Source organism: Apus apus, chromosome 3 (genome assembly GCF_020740795.1).
Source record: "Apus apus isolate bApuApu2 chromosome 3, bApuApu2.pri.cur, whole genome shotgun sequence".
Lineage (NCBI taxonomy): Eukaryota > Metazoa > Chordata > Aves > Apodiformes > Apodidae > Apus > Apus apus.
Window position 1 is genome coordinate 45,110,567 of NC_067284.1, and position 20,809 is coordinate 45,131,375.

General features: G+C 37.8%; 1 protein-coding gene across 2 annotated transcripts; it reads right to left on the bottom strand.

Moving 5' to 3' along the window:
• Positions 1-305: 305 nt before the first annotated feature.
• Positions 306-20,576, bottom strand: PNPT1 (polyribonucleotide nucleotidyltransferase 1). 2 transcript variants are annotated; one of them, XM_051614341.1, is made up of 29 exons: positions 20,391-20,576; positions 19,067-19,127; positions 18,698-18,772; positions 17,759-17,864; positions 16,951-17,000; positions 16,413-16,476; positions 16,279-16,326; positions 15,522-15,635; positions 15,087-15,273; positions 14,548-14,599; positions 14,173-14,230; positions 13,920-14,016; positions 13,723-13,825; positions 12,397-12,467; positions 10,961-10,997; positions 10,131-10,197; positions 9,943-10,032; positions 9,036-9,089; positions 8,824-8,930; positions 8,031-8,102; positions 7,879-7,942; positions 6,294-6,377; positions 5,742-5,825; positions 3,857-3,963; positions 3,717-3,772; positions 3,114-3,192; positions 2,625-2,672; positions 2,123-2,281; positions 306-1,346 (listed from the first exon to the last, which is right to left on the bottom strand). In XM_051614341.1, exons 1-28 carry the CDS (start codon positions 20,570-20,572, stop codon positions 2,126-2,128), a joined length of 2,373 nt encoding a protein of 790 aa, XP_051470301.1. In that variant the 5' UTR covers positions 20,573-20,576; the 3' UTR covers positions 306-1,346; positions 2,123-2,125. The 2 variants fall into 2 exon arrangements, with proteins under 2 accessions (XP_051470301.1, XP_051470302.1); XM_051614342.1 differs by lacking the exon at positions 306-1,346 and adding an exon at positions 1,353-1,588.
• Positions 20,577-20,809: the final 233 nt, after the last annotated feature.

Sequence of the window (20,809 nt, forward strand, 5' to 3'; positions counted from 1 at the left end):
AAAAAGAGCCTTACAGAAATTATTCTTCATCAAAAGAAGCTAAACCTTGGAAAACCACTTAGACTGGAGTGTTGTTTCTGAGAACAGTTATAAGAAATGGAAATGTTTGAGTTTCTGTTTAGGAACTTCAACATTGGCCAACATTTCATTAACTCTACGCAGGATATGTAACAAACCAGGTATCACTCAGTTAAGTCCTAGTAAGCAAGGACATTCAAATTCTTACCAAGAAATAGCAGAACACAGTCCTCAAGAGGAAAAGATTGCTAGGGAAAACATCAATCAGGCAGACAATTACAAACATGTGGGTCAGTAATTTTTTCTTCTTTAATATTTTAAGTTAACATAAAAAAGAGGCAGAACAATTTTTACTATACATTCACATTTCTCCTCTCCCCAGGGTTTTGTTTTTTCTTTCAGGAGGTCCAGAGGTCACTTGTCATCAGGTGGGAAGTTCATTTTCTTATTAGGTCTACATACAAATTGGTGAACATCAAGAAGGGATACATCTTTGATTTTCTAGGTCTGTGTATCTCACAGTAGAAAAACAAGTAGTTCTTGCGAGCTCCTGGGAAGTGTTCTGAAGTCGAAAATACCAGTGAATCCATTGATGGAACATAATCAATAGAGGAATTCTGACACTCTCAATGAGGAGGTTAGGAGGATGATTTATCACATTGTTTATTTTAAAAAAATACTTAAATGTTTTCATTTTATATGTTAAAATTCAGTTTCAATGAATGCAGGTAACAAACTATGATGTTTCAGCCAGCTTCTTTCTCTTGTCCCCCTTCTGCTCAGGTATTTTAGTAAGTCTGAACACTATGATAGTAGATGATGTATTTACCTGAAACAGTGTCAATCATGTTAAAGGTGATACTTCTAAGTCTTGAGCAATGTTTTGCTCAACATTTCAATCTTGTATGCTGGAAAGCCAGTATAACTTCACCCAGCTGTGCCTCTCAACTACTGTCATATCTCATCAGCCAACTATATGGGAGAATTCCTTCTCCCAGGAAATAATTATTAAACACTTGCTTCTCATCTTTGCATTTTTTTTGAGTTGATGGCGAGAAGAATCTTAAGCACTGAAATGTAACCTGCTCTTCAGTCTACACATTCCCATGCTCTTAAAATCCCACTCTTGCTACACAAGATAAGAGCATTGCTTGTTTTTCTTTCAAATGAGTTTTTAATAAATTTGAAGACTTTGAAGTTCTACGTCACCTTTAAGCATAAATAGTGTCTGTTTTAAAGACATGGTTCACTACCATTGACCTGCAGATTCTTGCGAAGACATCTACAGATTCTAGCAAGGGTTGCTTGTATCTCCATGAACTTTTTTCCTGAAAGAGATTTAAAATACTTTGTAACCAACCAATTATTCCATGGCATGAAATTCAGAAACACTTCTAATAACATTTTTCTTTAGTGAATTTTAATTTCTTCTAGTGTTGTGAATCATTCCTAAAAGATTCCCATAGACTGTCTTTAAGTTATCATCCACACACTGCAATTCAATTTGCCAGTCTCACTGTGCCACTGCTCTTGATTTTACAATTGGACACCTTCCTGTTCTAGTAGCTTCCTAAAAGGAAAAAAATGGTACACAACAGATTTGGTTAAAGTTTAGGCATAAATCTATTGACAGACAAATACATGCTGGGCAACTTGTTCTAGGGAAGATCTTTGGGCATTCCATTAATTGACAGGAGATCGACTGAGAAGTCTTCACTAACTGACTCAAAACTTTCAAGAAAGCAGCTCATTTTCCTTCTCTTCCCCTACCCTGCTTTTTTTCCTCTTTTAAAAAAGTAGTGGCAAGGTAGAGAAGAGGGAATGCCTACAGAGATGCTGTAGACTAACAAGTAAGTTTGTTTTGGAGAAAGCAGGCTGTGTAGGATGCCTGAAACTGTCAAGGTGTTTGAACCAATTTTACACAATCAAGCTCTTTAAAAGAGCAGCACATGCTAACTTACAACAGGGTGCAACAGAACTGGTAAGCAGTACCTGCACGCCACTGAAGGGCAGCTATGGTATAAAACCCAGACTGATACAAATCTGCACAATAGTTGTAAAGAAAGTACAGCAGAGTTGCCTTAAGCTGTTCCTATGGCCTTACCTGTCACCGGGATGAAGTAGATGACTGTGGAAGGGTACCTCCCAGGACAATGCTGTCTTTGTCAGCTAGGGTTTTAAGCACAGTTGTGGCTGGTGACTGCAAAATTTTGCGCGAAAGCCTCATTCTACCATCAGTCGGATCACGCCCAAAGTATTTAACCTGTTAAGGAAATAAATCACTGACTCAACAACTTAGAGAGCCAGAAAGAGCATTTTCCTTAAAAAGTGGTGGATATCCCTCCCCCTGCCCCACCCTGGTTTGATATTAGAAAAGCCATGAACAATAGGCACTGTTTAGCCTATATTGCTCTGTCAAATTAATATAGTGCCTGGATAGTGAGATTATGGCACTAAAGACATTTGAAATGATCGAGCCCTTAACCAGCACAGAAAGGAAATCTGCTATGACAAAATATTTTCCTCATAAATACAAAATAAAAATTTTGCTCAGATTCTAAAATATGAACGGCAGCTTTTTAGCATTTTAAAGTTAAAAAAATTACCTGAATTTCTTGTCCAACTTCCAATCCCAGGGCACTAGGATGTTTAATCTAGAACACAGTGTTTTTCAGAAATTTTTATTTCAGTGTGATTAATTTTGTTAAGTTAGTTATAGAAGTTCATTCTTCTAGGAATGCTTCATGCTGCACTTCAGACAATCATAATGGCTTAACACTACCTTACAAATAACAGGTTTCTAAATGTTCCATAGGAAAGGGTATTGCAGATCTTAAGAACCTGATGATGTGCATAAAGGCATTGACAATAGGATTGCAGCAAGCATATAGGTATAGGATGTTTGCAGATTTAAGTACAAGGCTTAAGTACAAGTGGCTGAACAAAAGGGTGTTGCTAATCTAACACAGCTTTCAACATGAAAATGAACTCTAGAACAACAGCATGTGTGCTCCAGCTATGGCAGACATTGTTTAGTAAGAATTGATTAAAAAGAAACATAAGTGTCTAGTTTATATTGTTTAAGCATGTATTACCTTTCTTTGATCAAGCTGTGAATTATGAAGTAACACTGGTGTCATGTTTGGATACAATTTTACCATCACTCCAGAATCTCTGCAACAGAAACCGGAATGGTTATTTCAAAATACATCACTGACCCCCAAGAAAGCATAAGCAAACTTTTCATAAACAAGATTTTACTCCTCCCTTTTAAAAAAATCCTACATCAACCACAACTTGTCCACTCATTCTCCCTTAATTTGAAGTGGATGGAAATTACTTATTTCAGGACAGTATATTTCAGTAAGAAGTCCCATCCAAAAAGTGCATCTAATTTTTGCAAGACAAATAATGGATTGATCAGTGAATAGCAAATACCTGCATGTCTCTCAGATACAAAGATGAAAAACAGCCTTAGCTTTATAAATTATAGAGACATTCTAATAACTAAACAAGCAGAAAAAAATAACAGCCTTATTAAAGAAACAGTATCTTCAACAGACAAAATACTAGGAATGATGCAGGTGTCAGTGTTTGGCATCCTTAAAAATACATTATTTTACATTGTATTTAGGTACCAGGAAAATAGCTATGCAAATAAATTAATTTCTACTTCAACTCCAGAGAAGTTTTTATACCTTATTTCAGTTATTGTTGCTGTGTAAACTGCACCAAATTCCAGATTAACTTCCTGCTGTAGGAGGGGAAAAAGAAAACAGTAAGACACATATTCACAAAATGTAAGTTGAAAAAGCTAACAACAAAAGTCTGTCCTTACATCATCTTTGCAGATTTCACCAATAAATTCTCTTGCTTCATGCATGGCACTAGGTGTGGGGGCAAACACAGAATAGGTCTCTTCATCCAGCTGACTTACAGTTACACCTTAGGAAGAGAATTTAACCAGAGGATTTAGGTGAACATTGATACTATTTCAGAAAAGTTACATTCTGTAAAGACCTTCCTACAGGCAACTGATTTTGCACAGACTCCTTATGATCTCAGAGTCTGATTAATTCCAAATACTCTTCAGATTAGGCATCAGATGGCTTTACACATCACTGAAAGGAAACACGTTACAGATATGTTTGCCAAATGCCTGGACAAACCTGTGTTCCATGTAGGAACACAGAATTATTTTTATAAATCTTTTATGACTGGAAAAATTCTTGAAATAATTCAATTCTTATTAGAGGTTCTCAGCTTCCATGAATGAATTTCACAGAGATTGTTAATAAAACTAATTTACATCAGCTATTAATGAAAGCTGTAAAGTGTTTCAGAACCGGAACATAATAAGACTGCATGATGAAATTATGTGCACCTCTAGACTGACCAACAACTGCAACCAAAGGGAAGTAGGATTTTTTCTTTTTTTAAACTCCTTTTCTCTACTCCAGTCCCCTGAGAGATGCTAATCAAGCCAGACAGAGCATTACAAGTTTCAAGTCCAAAACAGTTGAAGCAGAACATCTACTTGATGCTCTACAGATATCAGTTTGTTTTTTTTTGTTTGTTTGTTTTTTAAATTTTTAGCTTGCTAAAAGCAGGGAACAAGTGAAGAAGTTTTCTATACTAAGCAATAACGGGAAGAATTTGCACTTTCAAAGAAGTCCGATGCATTTAATACTATCATAGCAGAAAGTCACCTCTGCTACCACAGCTGAATTGGTTGCATATTGCCTTCATCAGGTTGGAGAGATGCTAAGGGGGGGCCATGTCTACTTTCTCTGGTTTGAGTAATTTGAAAAAAGGTTTTTAGTAGTGTAGCCTCTCAGAAACACTTCTCACTTTACAAATTAATTTCTGAGGGCAACCACATCAAGCTACAGATCTAGTTCTAAGTGACCCATCAGTCTGTATTTACCTTAATCAAAGCAACAATTGTCCTATTTAGGAAATGGTAGTGAAAAAGGCATCAACTCTGAATTGGGCACTTGAGCGAGGCAGGCCTTTAACACCATGTAAACAAATAAAATTAATGATTTCAAGAAATGTAAGAAGGTCAGGAAACTTGTGCTGCACTACTCTCTACTAGTTTAAGCCCTTGTACAGGTCACTCCTGCAGTGTGACAGCCAGTTGGGTTTCTAACATATGCCAGCATGTTAACACTGTATACAGGCTCTTTGCAGAATCCTACAAATACAGTTGATGAGCACTGCAGGAGAGAGCTTAATGTTGTCTCAACCACAGCAAAAAAGCTTTAGCTTATAGGAAAAGAATCTGCATAGATTTGATGTCACTTCAGCACACTCATGACCAGACTTGCTTCACTCCACATCTTCCGTTCAGCACTATCTGCAATACTGTTCCTCAAAGAACCTTTAATTGCTTCTTCTGTAAGCCCTGAAAAACATCACCTGGTGTTCACCAAACTTCTGGGAATTCCTGCTGCAAGAAAAACTGCACACACTTGATTGTTGCTGCTGAAGGACAAATGCCAGATCTATAGGTGGTCTATAGGACAGTTTGGGAAGCTTAACTTTCTTACTTATAGTTTCTGAAAGAGCATGAAGATGGCATGATTCAGCAACAGCTGTGCCAGTAATACCTGTGCTACCAAGATCCGCTAATTAAAACTCCACACTAGTAATATTCATATAGATAAGAGAAGCTAGTAACACATTAGGATAAATTATCAAAGGAAGCAAGAATGTCTTACCAGTCTGTGCTTGAAGTTTTTTCAAATTATAGGCCCCAGGACCAACAAATCTTAATCTTTTTGATAATGGAACGTGGATAGTTTCTGAAAGAGCATTTAAACACGGTTTGAAATGCTAAATTTAATAATCTTGAAAGCTATCACAAAAAAAAGTCACATTCATTTAGGTTTTAATCTTATTTAGCTACTTGTATGACTTGGTTAACACTGATGTAATTACATTCAAGAACTGAAGTAAATGAAAATACAGAATGCAAGTGTTTTGATGAGTGTAAACTAACTGAAACCATACCAATACTGACATCTGCATCCATTCTAGTGTTGGGAGCTTCACATAACTCCAGTTTGATTGTTTTCTGGAGAACAGTGAAATGGTAAAGTGCTGCCCCACATGGCAGTAAACCCCCAAAAATTCACCTCAAAAATCCCAAAGACAAAAATAACCCCAAGGGGCAGGGGCATTTATTAAAACAGCTGGTTTAAGCTGCAGCTTATTGTTGAAAAGGTGACTATAAGTGACATGAATTAATATAAACATAGAACTAACATTACCTACAACTGGTCCACTTTCTTTTCTGTTAGGTCTGGGTTTTGCCAGTGTTTGGTTCATAATTTGTAAGATCTCCCTCTTGGCAGCTGTGAGGAATAAAAGGGGGCAAGGAGAATGAAAGAAAAATACAGCTTTGTGTAAGATGAAAATAAATCTATGCAGTTTTTAAGTACATAAGAATCTGTTCACAAAATCTGCCTGCTGCCTAACTAAACACACATCAGGTTGTGCACACTTGCTCCAGCACAACATCCTGCTCTGTGTGTAGGAAACGTACACATCCAGCACATTTATTGATTTTATGCAGCCTAGAACACTACATACAGTTCTATGCTTCAGTGTATTATTTAAATAAATCAGAAGGCTGATAAGAGCAACAGGGCGTGGCTTTGATTAGTTATGATACACTGCCCTAGAACTGGAGTTATTCTGCCTGAAGTGATTAGTAGTTCTTACATTTTAGTAAGGGTTTTCTCATTCAAACCTTGCTATTCCAATCAAATTGAAAACTTTATCTTACAGTAAGTTAAATCCATATTAAAGCTTGTAGCTTCAGTTTTTCATATGGCTCTGTACATGTCAGAACACAGACAGCAGTATTTGTCAATAGTAAATATAGATGAATTTATGGTAAATGAGAAATAGTTTGTTGTTCACATTATACTGCTGAATTTAAAAAAAGGTCATTTAATAGGAAGTTTGTGTGTTAGTTCAAATTCATTTTGGTGTCATGGTAACTCTTTACATATGTAACTAGCAACAGATGCCTCCTCCCTTTCCCAGCTTTCACCAGTCAAAAGCAATCCAGATTTTGAGGGCATTTCAGCCTTTACTGCCTGTTTTATTCACAGGGTATTGAGCTGTTAAGATTTTAACCATGAACTCCCTGAGATGACATGGACTTTACTGAAGTTTTAAGAACTCACTGCTCAAGACACATTTAAAAATTGGTCTGAAATTACTTTAAAGTTAGCTTGGAGCTAACCACCACTTTTACTGCTTGAACAATAAAGAAAAATTTATTTTCCCAACTTACCATGTACGGTTTTAATAGTGTGACAAAAAATTTATAAACCAACGTGCTTAGTAATACTATATTTGCATCAGTCAAGTCCAAAATACTGCATGTAAATATTTCATAATATATTCCCCTGCTTTGATGTTGCTCTTTTGTATAAATTCCCTCCCTCGCCATTTTGCTCTGTCACTAATTTTATTGCAATTTTTCAAAATGAGTTACCCATTGTACTCTACTGGTGACCATTGGTATCACACCATTATTGTTCTGTTTTTATAAAAGCAGGAAATACTTTCACTGACACTAGGTCCTCAAGTGTGGTGGGAAGGGCCTGGATTTTCCGAGATTGAATGCTCTCCTCTGACACAAAAAAGCCATTTATTTCTATGAGGTGCCCATATTGACACAAACATCCAAACCAGACCAGTTTTTTTGAAGCTAGAAGGTTTCTTCCACAATTAGAACAAAAAGTTTAATAAATTACTAATTTAGTTTCATGAACCCTAGAATTTAATACAATATATAATTTAATATGATCAAATGGGTGCAAACACTAAATATAGACCCACCTGTAGCTTGTTGAATAGCTTCCATGACAATTTTTATTGGTATTCCTGGCAGCTTCAGATCAACCTAAGGTGAAAAAGAGGTAACTGACAGCGTGTAAGGAAAGCTTTTTAGATACAGTGTTTCATTTTAGGAAGTTTCAATGTTACCATACCTGCAAGGCAGTTATTCCTTTATTAGTACCTGCCATCTTGAAGTCCATATCACCATAATAATCTTCAATTCCCTACCAGCAGAGAAAGAAAGAAGGCAAATTGGAGTAACTTTATCCCAGCAGTCTCCAGTCTTATTTTACGAAAAGCACACTCTGTGTTTCAACAAGCCACAAAGTAGTTCTGCAGACTTGGAATTACTTCTGAGACTAACATGTTTCCTTTCAGCCTTATGTTGCTGCTCATGTGTAACATTGCTCCCCTTACAAATTAAGAGCTTTAGTGGACTAGTTCCTGAACAAGAGATCCATGGTTGATTTTGTATTATCAGTGGCTGCCACAGGAAGAAGCTGCAACATTAGCATAATAATGTAAATTTTTTTCCTCCCAGTAACTTTGCTCATTCTCCATCCAGTGTAGTGTTTTGCAGTAAAAAACTATTCAAGAATTATTAATCTATTTACCCCAAACCAAAATTCACTGGAAATAATGGAATAATTTAAAAAATAGAGATATGAATGGATGTTTCATGAAGACTTTTTGAAACAAGGGAGCAGTTTGGGAGACAAAACAGAGAATCATAGAATCACAGAAAGAACTATTCAAGTTGGAAAAGACCCTTGGGATGACCGAGTCCAACCACCATCCCTACACTACAAAGAGAAGACAAACTATTCAGTACTTCCAGTAAAGTGTGTTACAGAATTAACAGGGTAAAATGTTACAAAAGAAGGTCATAGAGGGTATTTTACAGAATTAATCAGCAATAAAAGCAACAATGCTAGAAACACTCACCAGGATGTCTGTCAGCAAACGATAGTCCTCAATATTTCCTTTTTCCAGACCACATTTAGTAATGAGACCTATTGCTACACCTGCTACTGCACTTGATACTGGAACTCCTAATAGTGGTGAATAAAAATACATTTTTATAACCTTTTGTCATTTCCAAATTCCCTAACACATCATCATATGAAATGTAGCCTTATAAGTGCCATATTAAGTACCTGCATCCATCAATGCCAAACTTCCACCACATGCAGATGCCATTGAAGAGGACCCTGTAAGAGTTAGAATACAAGTAAAAAAGAAAGTATTAAACATTGGTTAGAAGTATCTGAAACAAAACTTGCTAGTGATAATTCTTCAATGACAGTTTGACAATTAACTTGCTGCTAGCTAGCAAATACTGTGCAGCAGCATACATACAATAAATATTTACAATTAGAAATTATCTGCACTGAAAGTATTTTTAACATGAAATGGGTAATAGTTTGAATCTTTTATGATACCAACACCAAAAAAGCTCAACAAGTATAATTATTAACATTAAATATTCTAGACAAGGAATCTGTGGGTTTTGCAGGAAGCTGCAAATGGAACTCCTTCCCTTTCTCCACTAAACCCTTCCCCCACCCAACTAATCTCCCTACAGTGCTAGGAACTGGGATGTGGACTTCAAGGGAATTTGCAGAGAGGTGAGATGGAGAGCTCTCGTCCAAAATGGGGAGATGGGAAAGGGACAAACACAGACAGCTGAGAGAAATTCTTTCTTAAGTCAGTGAGGATACTGGCTGTGATTAAACCCTGAAGAACAGATCTCAGTACATGCAGATTTATTCTCCTCGCTCTGTAGCATAAAAATGCCCTCAAATACCATTTTAAGCAGCTCAGAATTTATGTTGACATCTTGTATTGATACACTGCTGTTATCCAAATGGAAAGAAAGTTCCATTGTTCATGACCATGTACATCCTTTTAAGTATTTCAGGTAATAGAGCTATCAATATCAATAACATTAAAAATGAAATGCATTACCTAAAATGCCTACAGCTCAAGTTGGTGAAACTCAAGCTTTCATTAAAAACAAATTTAGTCTCTGGCAGTAGGTTGAAAATAAGCAAATCATAATACCATTTGACTCTAAGACTTCAGAAGTAACTCGTATTGTGAATGGGAAATCCTGGGGAATAATTGGTTTCAAAGCTCTTTCTGCCAGTGCACCTGTGTAAAAAAAACAAGCCACAGAGTGACTCATAATTAAAAACCATCAGATAAAATATTAAAACTTACAGCACAGGCCTTCTCTACTCCGAACTTACCATGTCCAAGCTCTCTTCTATTCATACCAGTAACTTTGCCAATCTCATTAGTTGCATAAGGTGGAAACTATGAAAAAAATGTGTATACAAAAAATTTACTAGCTTTTTTTAAATTTAAGAACGTACACTTAGGAAAAAGAAATATTTGAAGTTTGGGTGCATCTCAAGGTAAAAACAAATTAAAAGAAAATAAAAATCAAACCACCACATGACTCTTATCAGTCCCTCAGTTTGCAAACCAGGACCAGTTTGGGTAGTAATTAGTAAATGTTTTACTTCCACAGAACAAAAGAGAATAAAGCAGTTGCAAGGTAGTTGAACAACAACACAACAAGCTTATTCCAATTAAACTTGTCAGACAACATATAAGAAGTCTTGTTTCTGTCATACAGATAATGGAACAAGATATGCTTGTTGCCTGTATGAAATACTTTGGGTGAGTTCCAAAGGCTGAGAGAGATCCAAGATGTAAAAGCACTTTCTTAGTATTGGTGTAGTATGTCAGCTGAACATATTAATAGAGTTTACTAAAAATAAAAGAGCAGGTTAATCCTGCTTTTAGTAAGAACCCATTCTCAAGGAGCCAACATAATGTTAGGATACTACAAAGGCTGCATAAAATAGCAGTTTATGAATTATCTAGTGCTTTTTAGCAAACCAGTGCTTTTGCCCATAAACTGTCGTATAAATTCACATGCAAGTTAGAATTAAAACATTTAGCAAATATAGACAATTTATATCCTCAGAAGTGATCAACTTCACCTGTAAAAGCAAGACATGAAGCCCCTCTGTGAATCATGCAGAAAGCTGTGATACAGTAAAACTCTCACCTCATAATGCAGCATGAAGTTTTTATCTTTTATTCCACTATTAATTAAAAACAAGAACCATGTCAAAAAGAGCAACCAAAAATATGCTACATACAATATGTAATACCTAAGAATATATTCAGATATGCTTACAGACCCAGCAAAAACAATGAATCAACAGATTTTCTGATCACCCGCATTTTCCTTCAGGTTTTCTATGTAGTAAACAAACTGAAAAGCATAGTCTACAAACAAAAAACTTCATGGGTTAATTGTTAAAACAGTTTCCCTAGCTGTTTAGAATAGAACAGGCCCTATCACTTTTTCTTTAGGCTGGTTTTGGTGTGTCTGAAGGAAAAAACCCAAACTTCAAGAACATCAGCATCTTACTGCACACACTGCAGTAAGGACTTTGAAGTGTAAGAGCATAGAAGGAAAACTGAAAATCTCTACCTGCAAAAAACCCTCTCATTTAATTAAAGAAGTGTGCTCAAAAAAGTACCACAATACTTCATACTCAGCAATAAACACAAAAAACCTAACCTGTAAAGAAAGTTGTGTCAAGACTCACATAGTTTCTTACGGTGGCAATCTCTCATTCATGAAGCAACCTACTGACTGCTAATTAAACCCATTACTTAACACAAACTCACTTCCAAGAATACCAAAACTAGAGAATATAGACAAACACCTCCAGGGCAAAAAAAGAAAAATTACCTAAAGCAAAGCTGACATGCTAAAACGTAAAAGCTCCCACACTGGTGGGATGAGATCACTGAACTGGGAAGGAGTTTCCCCTCCCCAAAAAATTGGCCCTCAGCAATAAAAAAAAAATAATTAATGGCACAAGGACTTGCTACATCATAAGTTCAAGTTTCCTATCTCTATTAAAAAAAGAACACAAATGTTTTCACCCTCTGAACATTTTTGTTTTGAGACAAAATGAAAATATTTAGACAGGCTGATTCTGTTGGGGGGAAAAAAAGCCAATTCAACCACAGTAATATGCTTTTTATTTGTCAGCCAAACTGGACAAACACAGCAGCACTTCACAAGCTACATGCATCAAACCTATCCAGCAAAACTTAAAAACTCTGAGAAATAGATTAAATTAGTAGAATACGTATCAAGTTCCAAATGTGATGATAAATACTTGGAAGAAAGAGAATCAACTTTTGTCAATGGTTTTACTTAAAGAAGCTTGATATATGGACACAGTTTTACAGATTGAAGAGTGAGTCACTATTTTCTCTTGAAATCAATTTTAATTTTACTTGTAATACTCTCCAATTTCAAATATGCCTCTATGGAATTAATATCACCTTAACAAAAAGCAAACGCCATTTTTCAGTCCTAATGAATATAAATATATTGAAGTTCAAGAAACTTCAATCAAATGTGCTTAAATGCTCACCTTCTTTTATTGCTACTAACAAACCACCAAAAGATATACATACCTCACTGCTGTTGAGATAACATCTGATTTTACACTTGATTCTATGGAGTCAAATGTAACGGTACAGAGAACCTAAAATAATAAGACAGAGGGTAAATAAACTGCTTTGAAACACTTCCATCTTTCACAACTTTTACTTGTTTATGAAGAATCAGAAAGAATTATTTCAGCAGCAAATACAATGCCATCACCTACCACTTCTGCAATTTTTTTTTCCTTCATCATACAAACTTTTATTAATAACCTGTAAATATGATAAAATCTTACAAGCAATCACATTTAAAAACATTAATTTAATGCCTCCTAACTAGGTAGGAGCCTAGAACAGTTTGTTCATTAAGTAACCAAACTGCTCAGTTCAAGAGCCAGGGCCAGATGCAGCCACAGTGCTGTGCAAAAGAGCAAGCCCATTTATCACAGGGACTTGCAACACGTGTTATTTTTAGTGGATTATGAGGGGACAAAACTGAGGAGTAAATCATTGTTTGCAACTACCCCTGTAATAAGTCAGGTCAGTGGCTGACAGTCTGCTAGAAAAAGAAGCTCTAAAATATCGGAGACCAAATCTTGAATACAATCTTGATTCAATCCACTCAACATTTGATGCTTCTGGCAAAAAGGAGGAAAAAAAATCCTCATTAATGTGATGTTTTGGTTAAATTTCCCTTTTTAGTCCAGATTATGTATTTGCTAGCAAGTAAAATTCCTTTTAAATTATTTCTCATGACATGCACGATTTTGCACTGCCTGACATACCAGGGACTCATTAACCAAGTCACCCATTTTTCTAAAAACAAACAGGATTGTATTTTGCATGAAAAGCTTTTGTTCCAACAACTATATTTTTTAACAAAAATCTACGTAGACAGATAAAAATAGATATTATTTTGGATTTATCTTATTAACAACCAGTTTACTTTAAGCCATCCTGAATTGGAGTTTTCTTCTCAAACCACCTCCCACCAAGACAAAACCCAACCAACCAAAAATGCCCCAAATCTGCCAACCTGAGCTGAACAAGGAGAATCCTTACAGCTCCTAAATTTGGTAACTAGATGTTCTTCAGGAAGTCTGAAGGCACAATAATGCATAGCAGACTCTGGACACATACGCTTAGAATATTATCTTAACATCTGTACTGATCGTGTACCAAGGAGCCAAGCTTTGTCTACTGTCTTAACAGACTAAGATATATTTTAATTAAATTGAAACAGTTTACTAGTTACTACTATTTTAATGCAAAGGAAAATCTGTATTTGAATGAAAAATACAAGTATTTTTGCTTGTGATAAACTGATCTATAACTTCTGATGTTTAAAGATACTACCTGTGTTTGACCTCTCTGAAATAAGGCTGATCCATGAAGCATTTTAAACATGTTCACTTCACATTTAATATCTCTGAGGGAAGTCAAGTCTCTCCCGTCACACCTAAAGTTACAAGCAGAAATTATGAGGTCAATTGAACGATAGTCTTGGATAAAAAATTGACAAATATTATTCAGTAAGAGTTTGATACACGCACCTCCTATATTCATTCAGCACAAGATTTCTAAAAATATCCTTTGAAACCACATTGAAAGATTCCATGATTTCATAAGGCTCAGCCTCTGGAAATTTTTCTGAGTATAAAAAAGAAAATGCACATTAAGTTGAAAACTGGATGTTAAAGAAGTTTTACAAAAATAGCTTGGCCAAAGGGCACAGTGTAACCCTAAGTAGCCCTAGCACTATTTAAGCATTCTCTAAATATTAAGAAAGCAGAAAAAAAAACATACCTTTCAGCTGTTCTTCTGTTTCAAGCCTTATTTTGTTAACTGCTTCATCTCTAGAAATCTAGAACACAGGAATTGCCAACAGTTAACGTTACAGGGCAGAACAAAAGAGGTTTGGGTTGCTGGGTTTTTGTTTTAAAATTGTGTAGTACTCAAGGAATAAGGGACAGGATCACCACGCAAATTCAAAGATCAATGTACTGCAAACAGTAGTAGTAAATTCTTACTGGTAGGTAAGAATTTACAGCATAACTTATTATTACCTTTGCACATACATGCAGAGGAAGAGAAGAGCTTTTATCAATGTTGGCTTAAAGAAACTAAGTCGTACTACTGTTTCATTATTAAAAATATATCATATTTGAATTGATTACTTACTTTATCATGGCTAGAATCTGTGAACACCGCATAGATCTTGTTAAAAGCAAGTCTTTTGAAAGAAAAGAAAGAATTTTGGAAAACAGCTTAAAAACTACTTCTATAATTAGATGATTTTGAGGACTAAACATTTGTTTTCATAAGTAGTATGAAAGCACTAGACTGACACAAAAACTACTAGCTCCAGCTGTCCTTCCTGCCTGCTTCTCCTGCTGCTTCTCTGAAATTCGTTATCACTTTCACAGCAAGGCTCACAGAAGCCAACATACCCTGATCTCTCTCGTTCCCACTCCACAAGAAGGGCATATTAACTTACAATACTTTCACTAAGTACTTTTAATAAGTACAAGAGAGCTGAATGCCATGTTTCGAAGTTTCTATAGCAGACACAGCAAGTAATCCTGATTATTCAAAACAGGCCAGTTTATTAAACAAAACCATCAAATGATCTGACCAGAGCTCAATTAAAAAAAAAAAAAAAAAAAGAATTTTGAATCACTTCACAGAATTTAGATCAACATTATTTGTTCTGAACTTACTTCTTTGCATATTCCACAATCTCTTCAGGAGCAACAAATAACTTCTGAACAGTTCTCTTGACAACACCTTGCTCCTTCACTAGTTGTTGAATTCCCTGAATTATTTGCTGGGTATGCTTCACCCCTACTTTGATGGCATGACAGAAGTCTTGCTGCAATATATTCTCAGCAGTTGCTTCCAACATAACTATCAATGGAAAGTTAAAAATCAAGTAAGTAATTTTATTGTTCAATAGAAATCTAACTCAACTGAGGAAGTACAGATTACCTTTAAACTGCATAAATATCATGGAATATACTTTACCTAACCAAAAATCAATGATCAGTGTTGATTACTCCTACTCTTGTGTAAAAGTACGAATTTCAAAATATCTGCAAAGATGCATCTACTTAATTTTCAAACACTCAACAGATATTAGTAATTAACTTACTTACCAACTTGATTTTGTGGAGCTCCAGCAACAACTAAATTTAAAGCACTAGAAGACATTTGTTTTCGAGTTGGATTGATAATAGCTTCTCCATCAATCAGTCCTACCCTCACGGCACCTACAAGGAAACTCCAGGAATTTATTATTATAATAAGGAAGTTCTTTAAGGCATCGTTTTACTTTGAAAATTATACATCTGAAAACAATAATTAAAGCCATGGATTCATTAAAAAATATTAGCACATTAGCTACATATTAAGAACAAATCTGTAAGGCAAAATTACCTATTATTTAATTTATTTTGGGAAATATTGCTGGATGGGGCATATAATGCCAAGTACTATTATACCCAGGTCCATATTTTTTTTAATTCACATGAGCACATATTTTCCAGGAACAAAAAGGCAGGTGAAAACAAAATACAGCTAAATAGTTGTTCTTAGCTAGATTATCTCTCTTCCCATCAAATATTAAAAATGAAGAAGTAATATCGCCATCCAGCTATTGTCATTACAATATTCTTCTTTAAAGAAAAAGTCTCTATACTATTTCTGGATTATAAATCTTTCCAGGAGCATATTTAGTCCAGGAAGAAATTACTTGAACAGCAACATTCCTATCCATTGTACAACTACTTTCAATACTTGACACAAAGATCAGTGGACTTCAGATTCAGATTCTTGCTAAAAAAGAAAGCACAAACCGCAGTCTAAGTTTTCCATTATGTTCAAGTCATCCAAAATTTCAGAATGTTTACTTACCAATAGGACCATTCCATGGGATATCAGATAATGCAAGTGCTGCAGAAGCTGGAATGAAGAGAGAAAAATCTGGGTTAAAGAAACCAGATCATGTAAAATCACACATAAGCAGTAATTTGCAACAACCCTCTTACCTCCATTAATTGCCAGAATATCAGGATCATTGACACCATCTACTGCTAAAAGATTACAAAGGATCTGGCATAAGATAAAAGACAATGAATAATTTTGACCTATACATTTTTATTAGCTGTCAATACAAAGCTAAGGACAATAAAGCAAAACATTCCATGTATTGATACAAGCTTATTCTGCAAATGAAAAACTGTTCACGTACCTAAACCAGAAAATTCACTATAAAAACACTAACATATAATATATAGCATACATGATTAGCCTTTATCCTCCTTTGTTGTACAGAGGATACTTTATTTTTTCCTGTATCTTTGCAACAAAATTTGGAAACTTGCATGTAATAAAAATACTTTAAGACAAGGAGATGACAAATTAAAAAGCAGCATTACACCATTAGACCCTTTTTCAAACTGTAAATGCTTCCTGGGTGCTAACAAAAACAACTTTTCTTAAAATAGTGCCCATATCAGGTGAAATTTTCAGGGGATGTACCTAAGTCTTCCACTCTACAGGTTAAGAACACTGAACATGACCTACCTGTGTATCATAAAAGTAGCCTACTGGAAAGAGTGGTCTGATCGACCGATCTGCAAAAGAAATATTCAAAGTCTAAGGACTTTGGTTTTCAGTAGTTAGTATTCAGTTTGCCCTGTAAAGAATCCACAAGAAACTAACAAAAATGGTTTAAATGAAAGAGCCAAACAAACAAGTCAGAGAACCCAGGAGGAAACGGCATGAAATATAATAAGCTGTAAAATTTCAACAGCGCTCAGAGTAAAATAAGAGGTATTTGGGTGAGCAAAGCCACTGCCACGTAACACAAGGTAAAAACATTGGAAAAGTCTTCTGTTCTTTAGGATACAAATAATCTATGAAACAGTATTTCACCAGAAGTATCTTCAATGAAGAGAGACAGTGCACCAAGAAAGAAAAGCAACAAAAGCACGTATATTCAAAATGCTGCATGATTTCCTTGACATGTAAATTTCCTTTCAACTTGATTTCCATCTGAAGTGTACAGGACTCTGTAATAGCCTGGGTCTCACAAGCTCCTCCTTTTCCTAATTACTTTCATTGCTGTCTTAAGATACTGATGTACTTGACATCCATTTTGTATAAATGCTAAATTTCAAGGTGTTATCTTATTAATGAATGGAGATAGCCATGAGGAAAATGACTTTTTGAGCAGAATCAAGAGGGAGAGAATGAGAATATACCAAGCAATAAGTCTGCAGAAACAATTAACTCTGCAAATGACAGTCATAAATTACCATCTCTTTTCAAACATTCACAAGGATGTTGCAAATTATTGAAAATACTATGTGACTAAAGTGTTTCAGCCTACCTATTACTCTGCTTGTAAGAATTTCTTTGTCAGTGGAACCAAGTTCTCTCCTTAGATAGTTTGTAGGAATTCTTCCTGCTGCAGCAGCTTTCTGACGATAGTCGACCTTTTAAAAACAAAATGGAAATTCTTTAAGACAACAGAATACTGAATTTAGAGCCACAGAAGCATATGGGTTAGAAAAAACACCTCAGGAGGTCTATGGTTCAAATTCCCACTCAGAGCAAGGTCATCTCTGAATTCAGAAAACATTACTTGAGGCTCTGTCCTGATGCCCAAAGAGACCTTCATGTTCTCTATCACATATGGAGTGTCCAGCCAGTCAGTCCCCTGTCTGAACTGGTGCAGAGCACTAGCACGCCCCAAGTTCAGGACTTTGTGTTTATAGAATTTCAGAAGGTTCCTGTCAGCCCATTCCTCCAGCCCCTGGTTCTTCCCCTCCAGATGGCAGCCCTGCTTCTGAGTGCATCATCTGCGACCCCCAGTTTGGGATCATCTGCAAACCTGATGGAACAGAAATTCCAGGTCACAATACAAGTATGAAACAGGCTGTGACCCAGGACAGACCCCCTGAGGAACTCAGCAGGATTCAGCCTCAAGGTAGAAGGTGAATCAATTAATCCTTAATAGCCACAACACTTCAAGCCTCATAATCCAACCAGATTTTCACACATCTAAAAGATAATGTCTGGACATAGATGTTGTGGCAGACAGAGCTCACTAGGATTTTCTGGAAAGCCCTGCTAAAGCCAAGGTAGACACCATCTGCTGCTCATCCCTCCTTTGTAGGTTGTCATCTGCTACTCTGAAGTGCAAGGTCTGTAGCTTGCTACTTGCATTCCCCACTCCCCCCAGCATCTCGAACTCCACTATTAAATGATTCCTGCTGCTAATGCTACCACTGATGATCACAAAACTCATTTTGTCATTGGCACTTACCACTAATGGCATGAACTGAGATGCAGAAGGCTTAGTTTTACTGACTGCTGTGACCATCACTGCTGTGTCACCTAGCTGGATTAACAAAAAAATAAAATAAAATTGAAATTACCTGCAATCAAAACACTGTCTCAAACTAAAACTCCAGAAAATTCTTGGCAAAAAACAGCCACATAAATCCACGCTTCACACCATTATTTTTGCTTATCAAACAGGTTTTTTTCCTACAAACCAGCTATGCATTCATTAGGGATTAAACTGCCATTTGAGGCTCTATATCTCCTTAAGAGGCTCTGGTGTCCTAATAATGGCTGCTTAGAACCAGAAACTTTGAACCAATTTATGCACAAATTTTAACTTTTTTTTTACCTGAACAACAGCAGATCCATCAGCAAACCTAGCAAGTTTTCCAGAAGACAGTTCCATCTTTCTATGGGAAAGATACAATTATGTTATCATGAGCAAATAAAATGAAGTGAAATAAAGTAAATTTTCCAGTAACTTCTGCATCTATCTACAGCATCTACTGTACAGAATGGTGGCTACACTTCATATTAGAGACAAAAATCCTCATTAGATATGGAAATTTACACTCTTTGATCATAAGTGAGTGGCCAAATCCTCTTACTTTCATGTGCTGTCCTGTGTCTTTCACCTTGAGGCAAAGACTTGCAACCACATCAGAGGTCACTTGAAATTACACCTAGGGCTTTGAGGAAAAATGCTTTGCTAGCACTAGAAGATCAATCACCCACCTGCACAAGTTTGGGTTTAGAGCCTTGTCACCAGAAAATGCAATTTCACACCTGCTGTGCTCTCACAAGAAAAGAGGAGCTGTTTCTCCACCCACAAAACACCTTCTCATTGAATCATAGAATCATTTGGGTTGGAAAAGGCCTTTTAAGTCGTCAGATCCAACTGTTAACCCAGCACTGACAAGTCCAACACTAAACCATGTCCCTTAGCTCATCAACACAGCTTCTAAATCCCTTCAGGGATGGTGACCCCACCACTGCCCTGGACAGCCCACGCCAGGGCCTGCCAACCCCTTGGTGTAGAAATTTTCTTTAATATCTAATGTAAACCTCCCCTGGAGCAACTTGAGGACATTTCCTCTTGTTCTATCACTTGTTCCTTGGAAGAAGAGATCAGCCCCCCCTTGCCTCCAACCTCCTTTCAGGCAGCTGCAAGAGCAGTAAGGCTTCCCCTCAGCCTCCTGTTCTCCAGGCCAAACACCTCCAGCTCCCTCAGCCGCTCCTTGCGCTTCTGACACTTCCCCAGCTCCGCTGCCTTTCTCTGGACTTGCTCCTTATGGCGAGGGGCCCAAAGCGGACCCCAGAATTCAAGCTGCGGCCCCACCCTAGCCCAGCACATGGGGGAAGATCACTTTTCCCACCACAGCTGCGGAACACTGTCTTTTGTGCACGAAAGGGAAGAAACTACACCCGCTCTTCCGCCGCCGTGAGCGAGGCGCGGCAGACACAGACACACACACAGACACACACAGACACACACACACACCCGCCAGCGGCAACTTCTCCGCAGGCCGAAGCCCCCCGCCCCGAGAGGTGACCCCACCGCCCGCCCAGCGCCAGCAGCGGCTGCTCCGCCAGCGCCGCGGCCCGCGCCGAGGGGGCGGGGAACAGCCGGGACGCGTCCCCGCTGCTCCCTCCGGGCGCCGAGAGCCCCTCACCTGCCCCCCACCTCCACCGTCACGCTCCGGCCGGGCCCGCGCTCCGCCGCCCGGCCGCGGGCGGGCACGGGCCGCAGCACGAAGCCGTCCGGCCGCAGCAGCCGCCGCCATCGCGCCCCAGCCCCGCCACCGACGGCCAAGCCGCCCAGCGCGGCGCGGCCGCAGCCCGTGGCGGCGGCCATAGCTCCGGTGGGTAGGAAGGCGCCGCGCGGTTGGCTGCCGGCGGGGCGGCCGCGCAGTAAGCTCGAAGCGGATTGGTTGCGGGGCCCGGCCGGTTGGTTTCGATTCCGCTGCGCCAGCGCCTCCCGCGGGCTACGGCAGCCGGGGAGGGCCAGGCGGCGCCGAACGCGAAGGCGGCGCGTCCGGCCCCTCAGCGGGGCGGGCTGAGACGGCTGCGGCGGGAAGGGGCAGCTGGGGCT

What these genes read in the sequence shown, in the direction of transcription:
- PNPT1 (XM_051614341.1), bottom strand. Translation starts at nt 20,572, where the DNA reads ATGGCCGCCGCCACGGGCTGCGGCCGCGCCGCGCTGGGCGGCTTGGCC. An exon ending in CTCAGTTCATGCCATTAGTG is followed by an intron (nt 17,865 to 18,697) that starts GTAAGTGCCAAT and finishes TGTTTTTAAAAG; the next exon opens with GTCGACTATCGTCAGAAAGC. An exon ending in TATTCTGGCAATTAATGGAG is followed by an intron (nt 16,327 to 16,412) that starts GTAAGAGGGTTG and finishes TCTTCATTCCAG; the next exon opens with CTTCTGCAGCACTTGCATTA.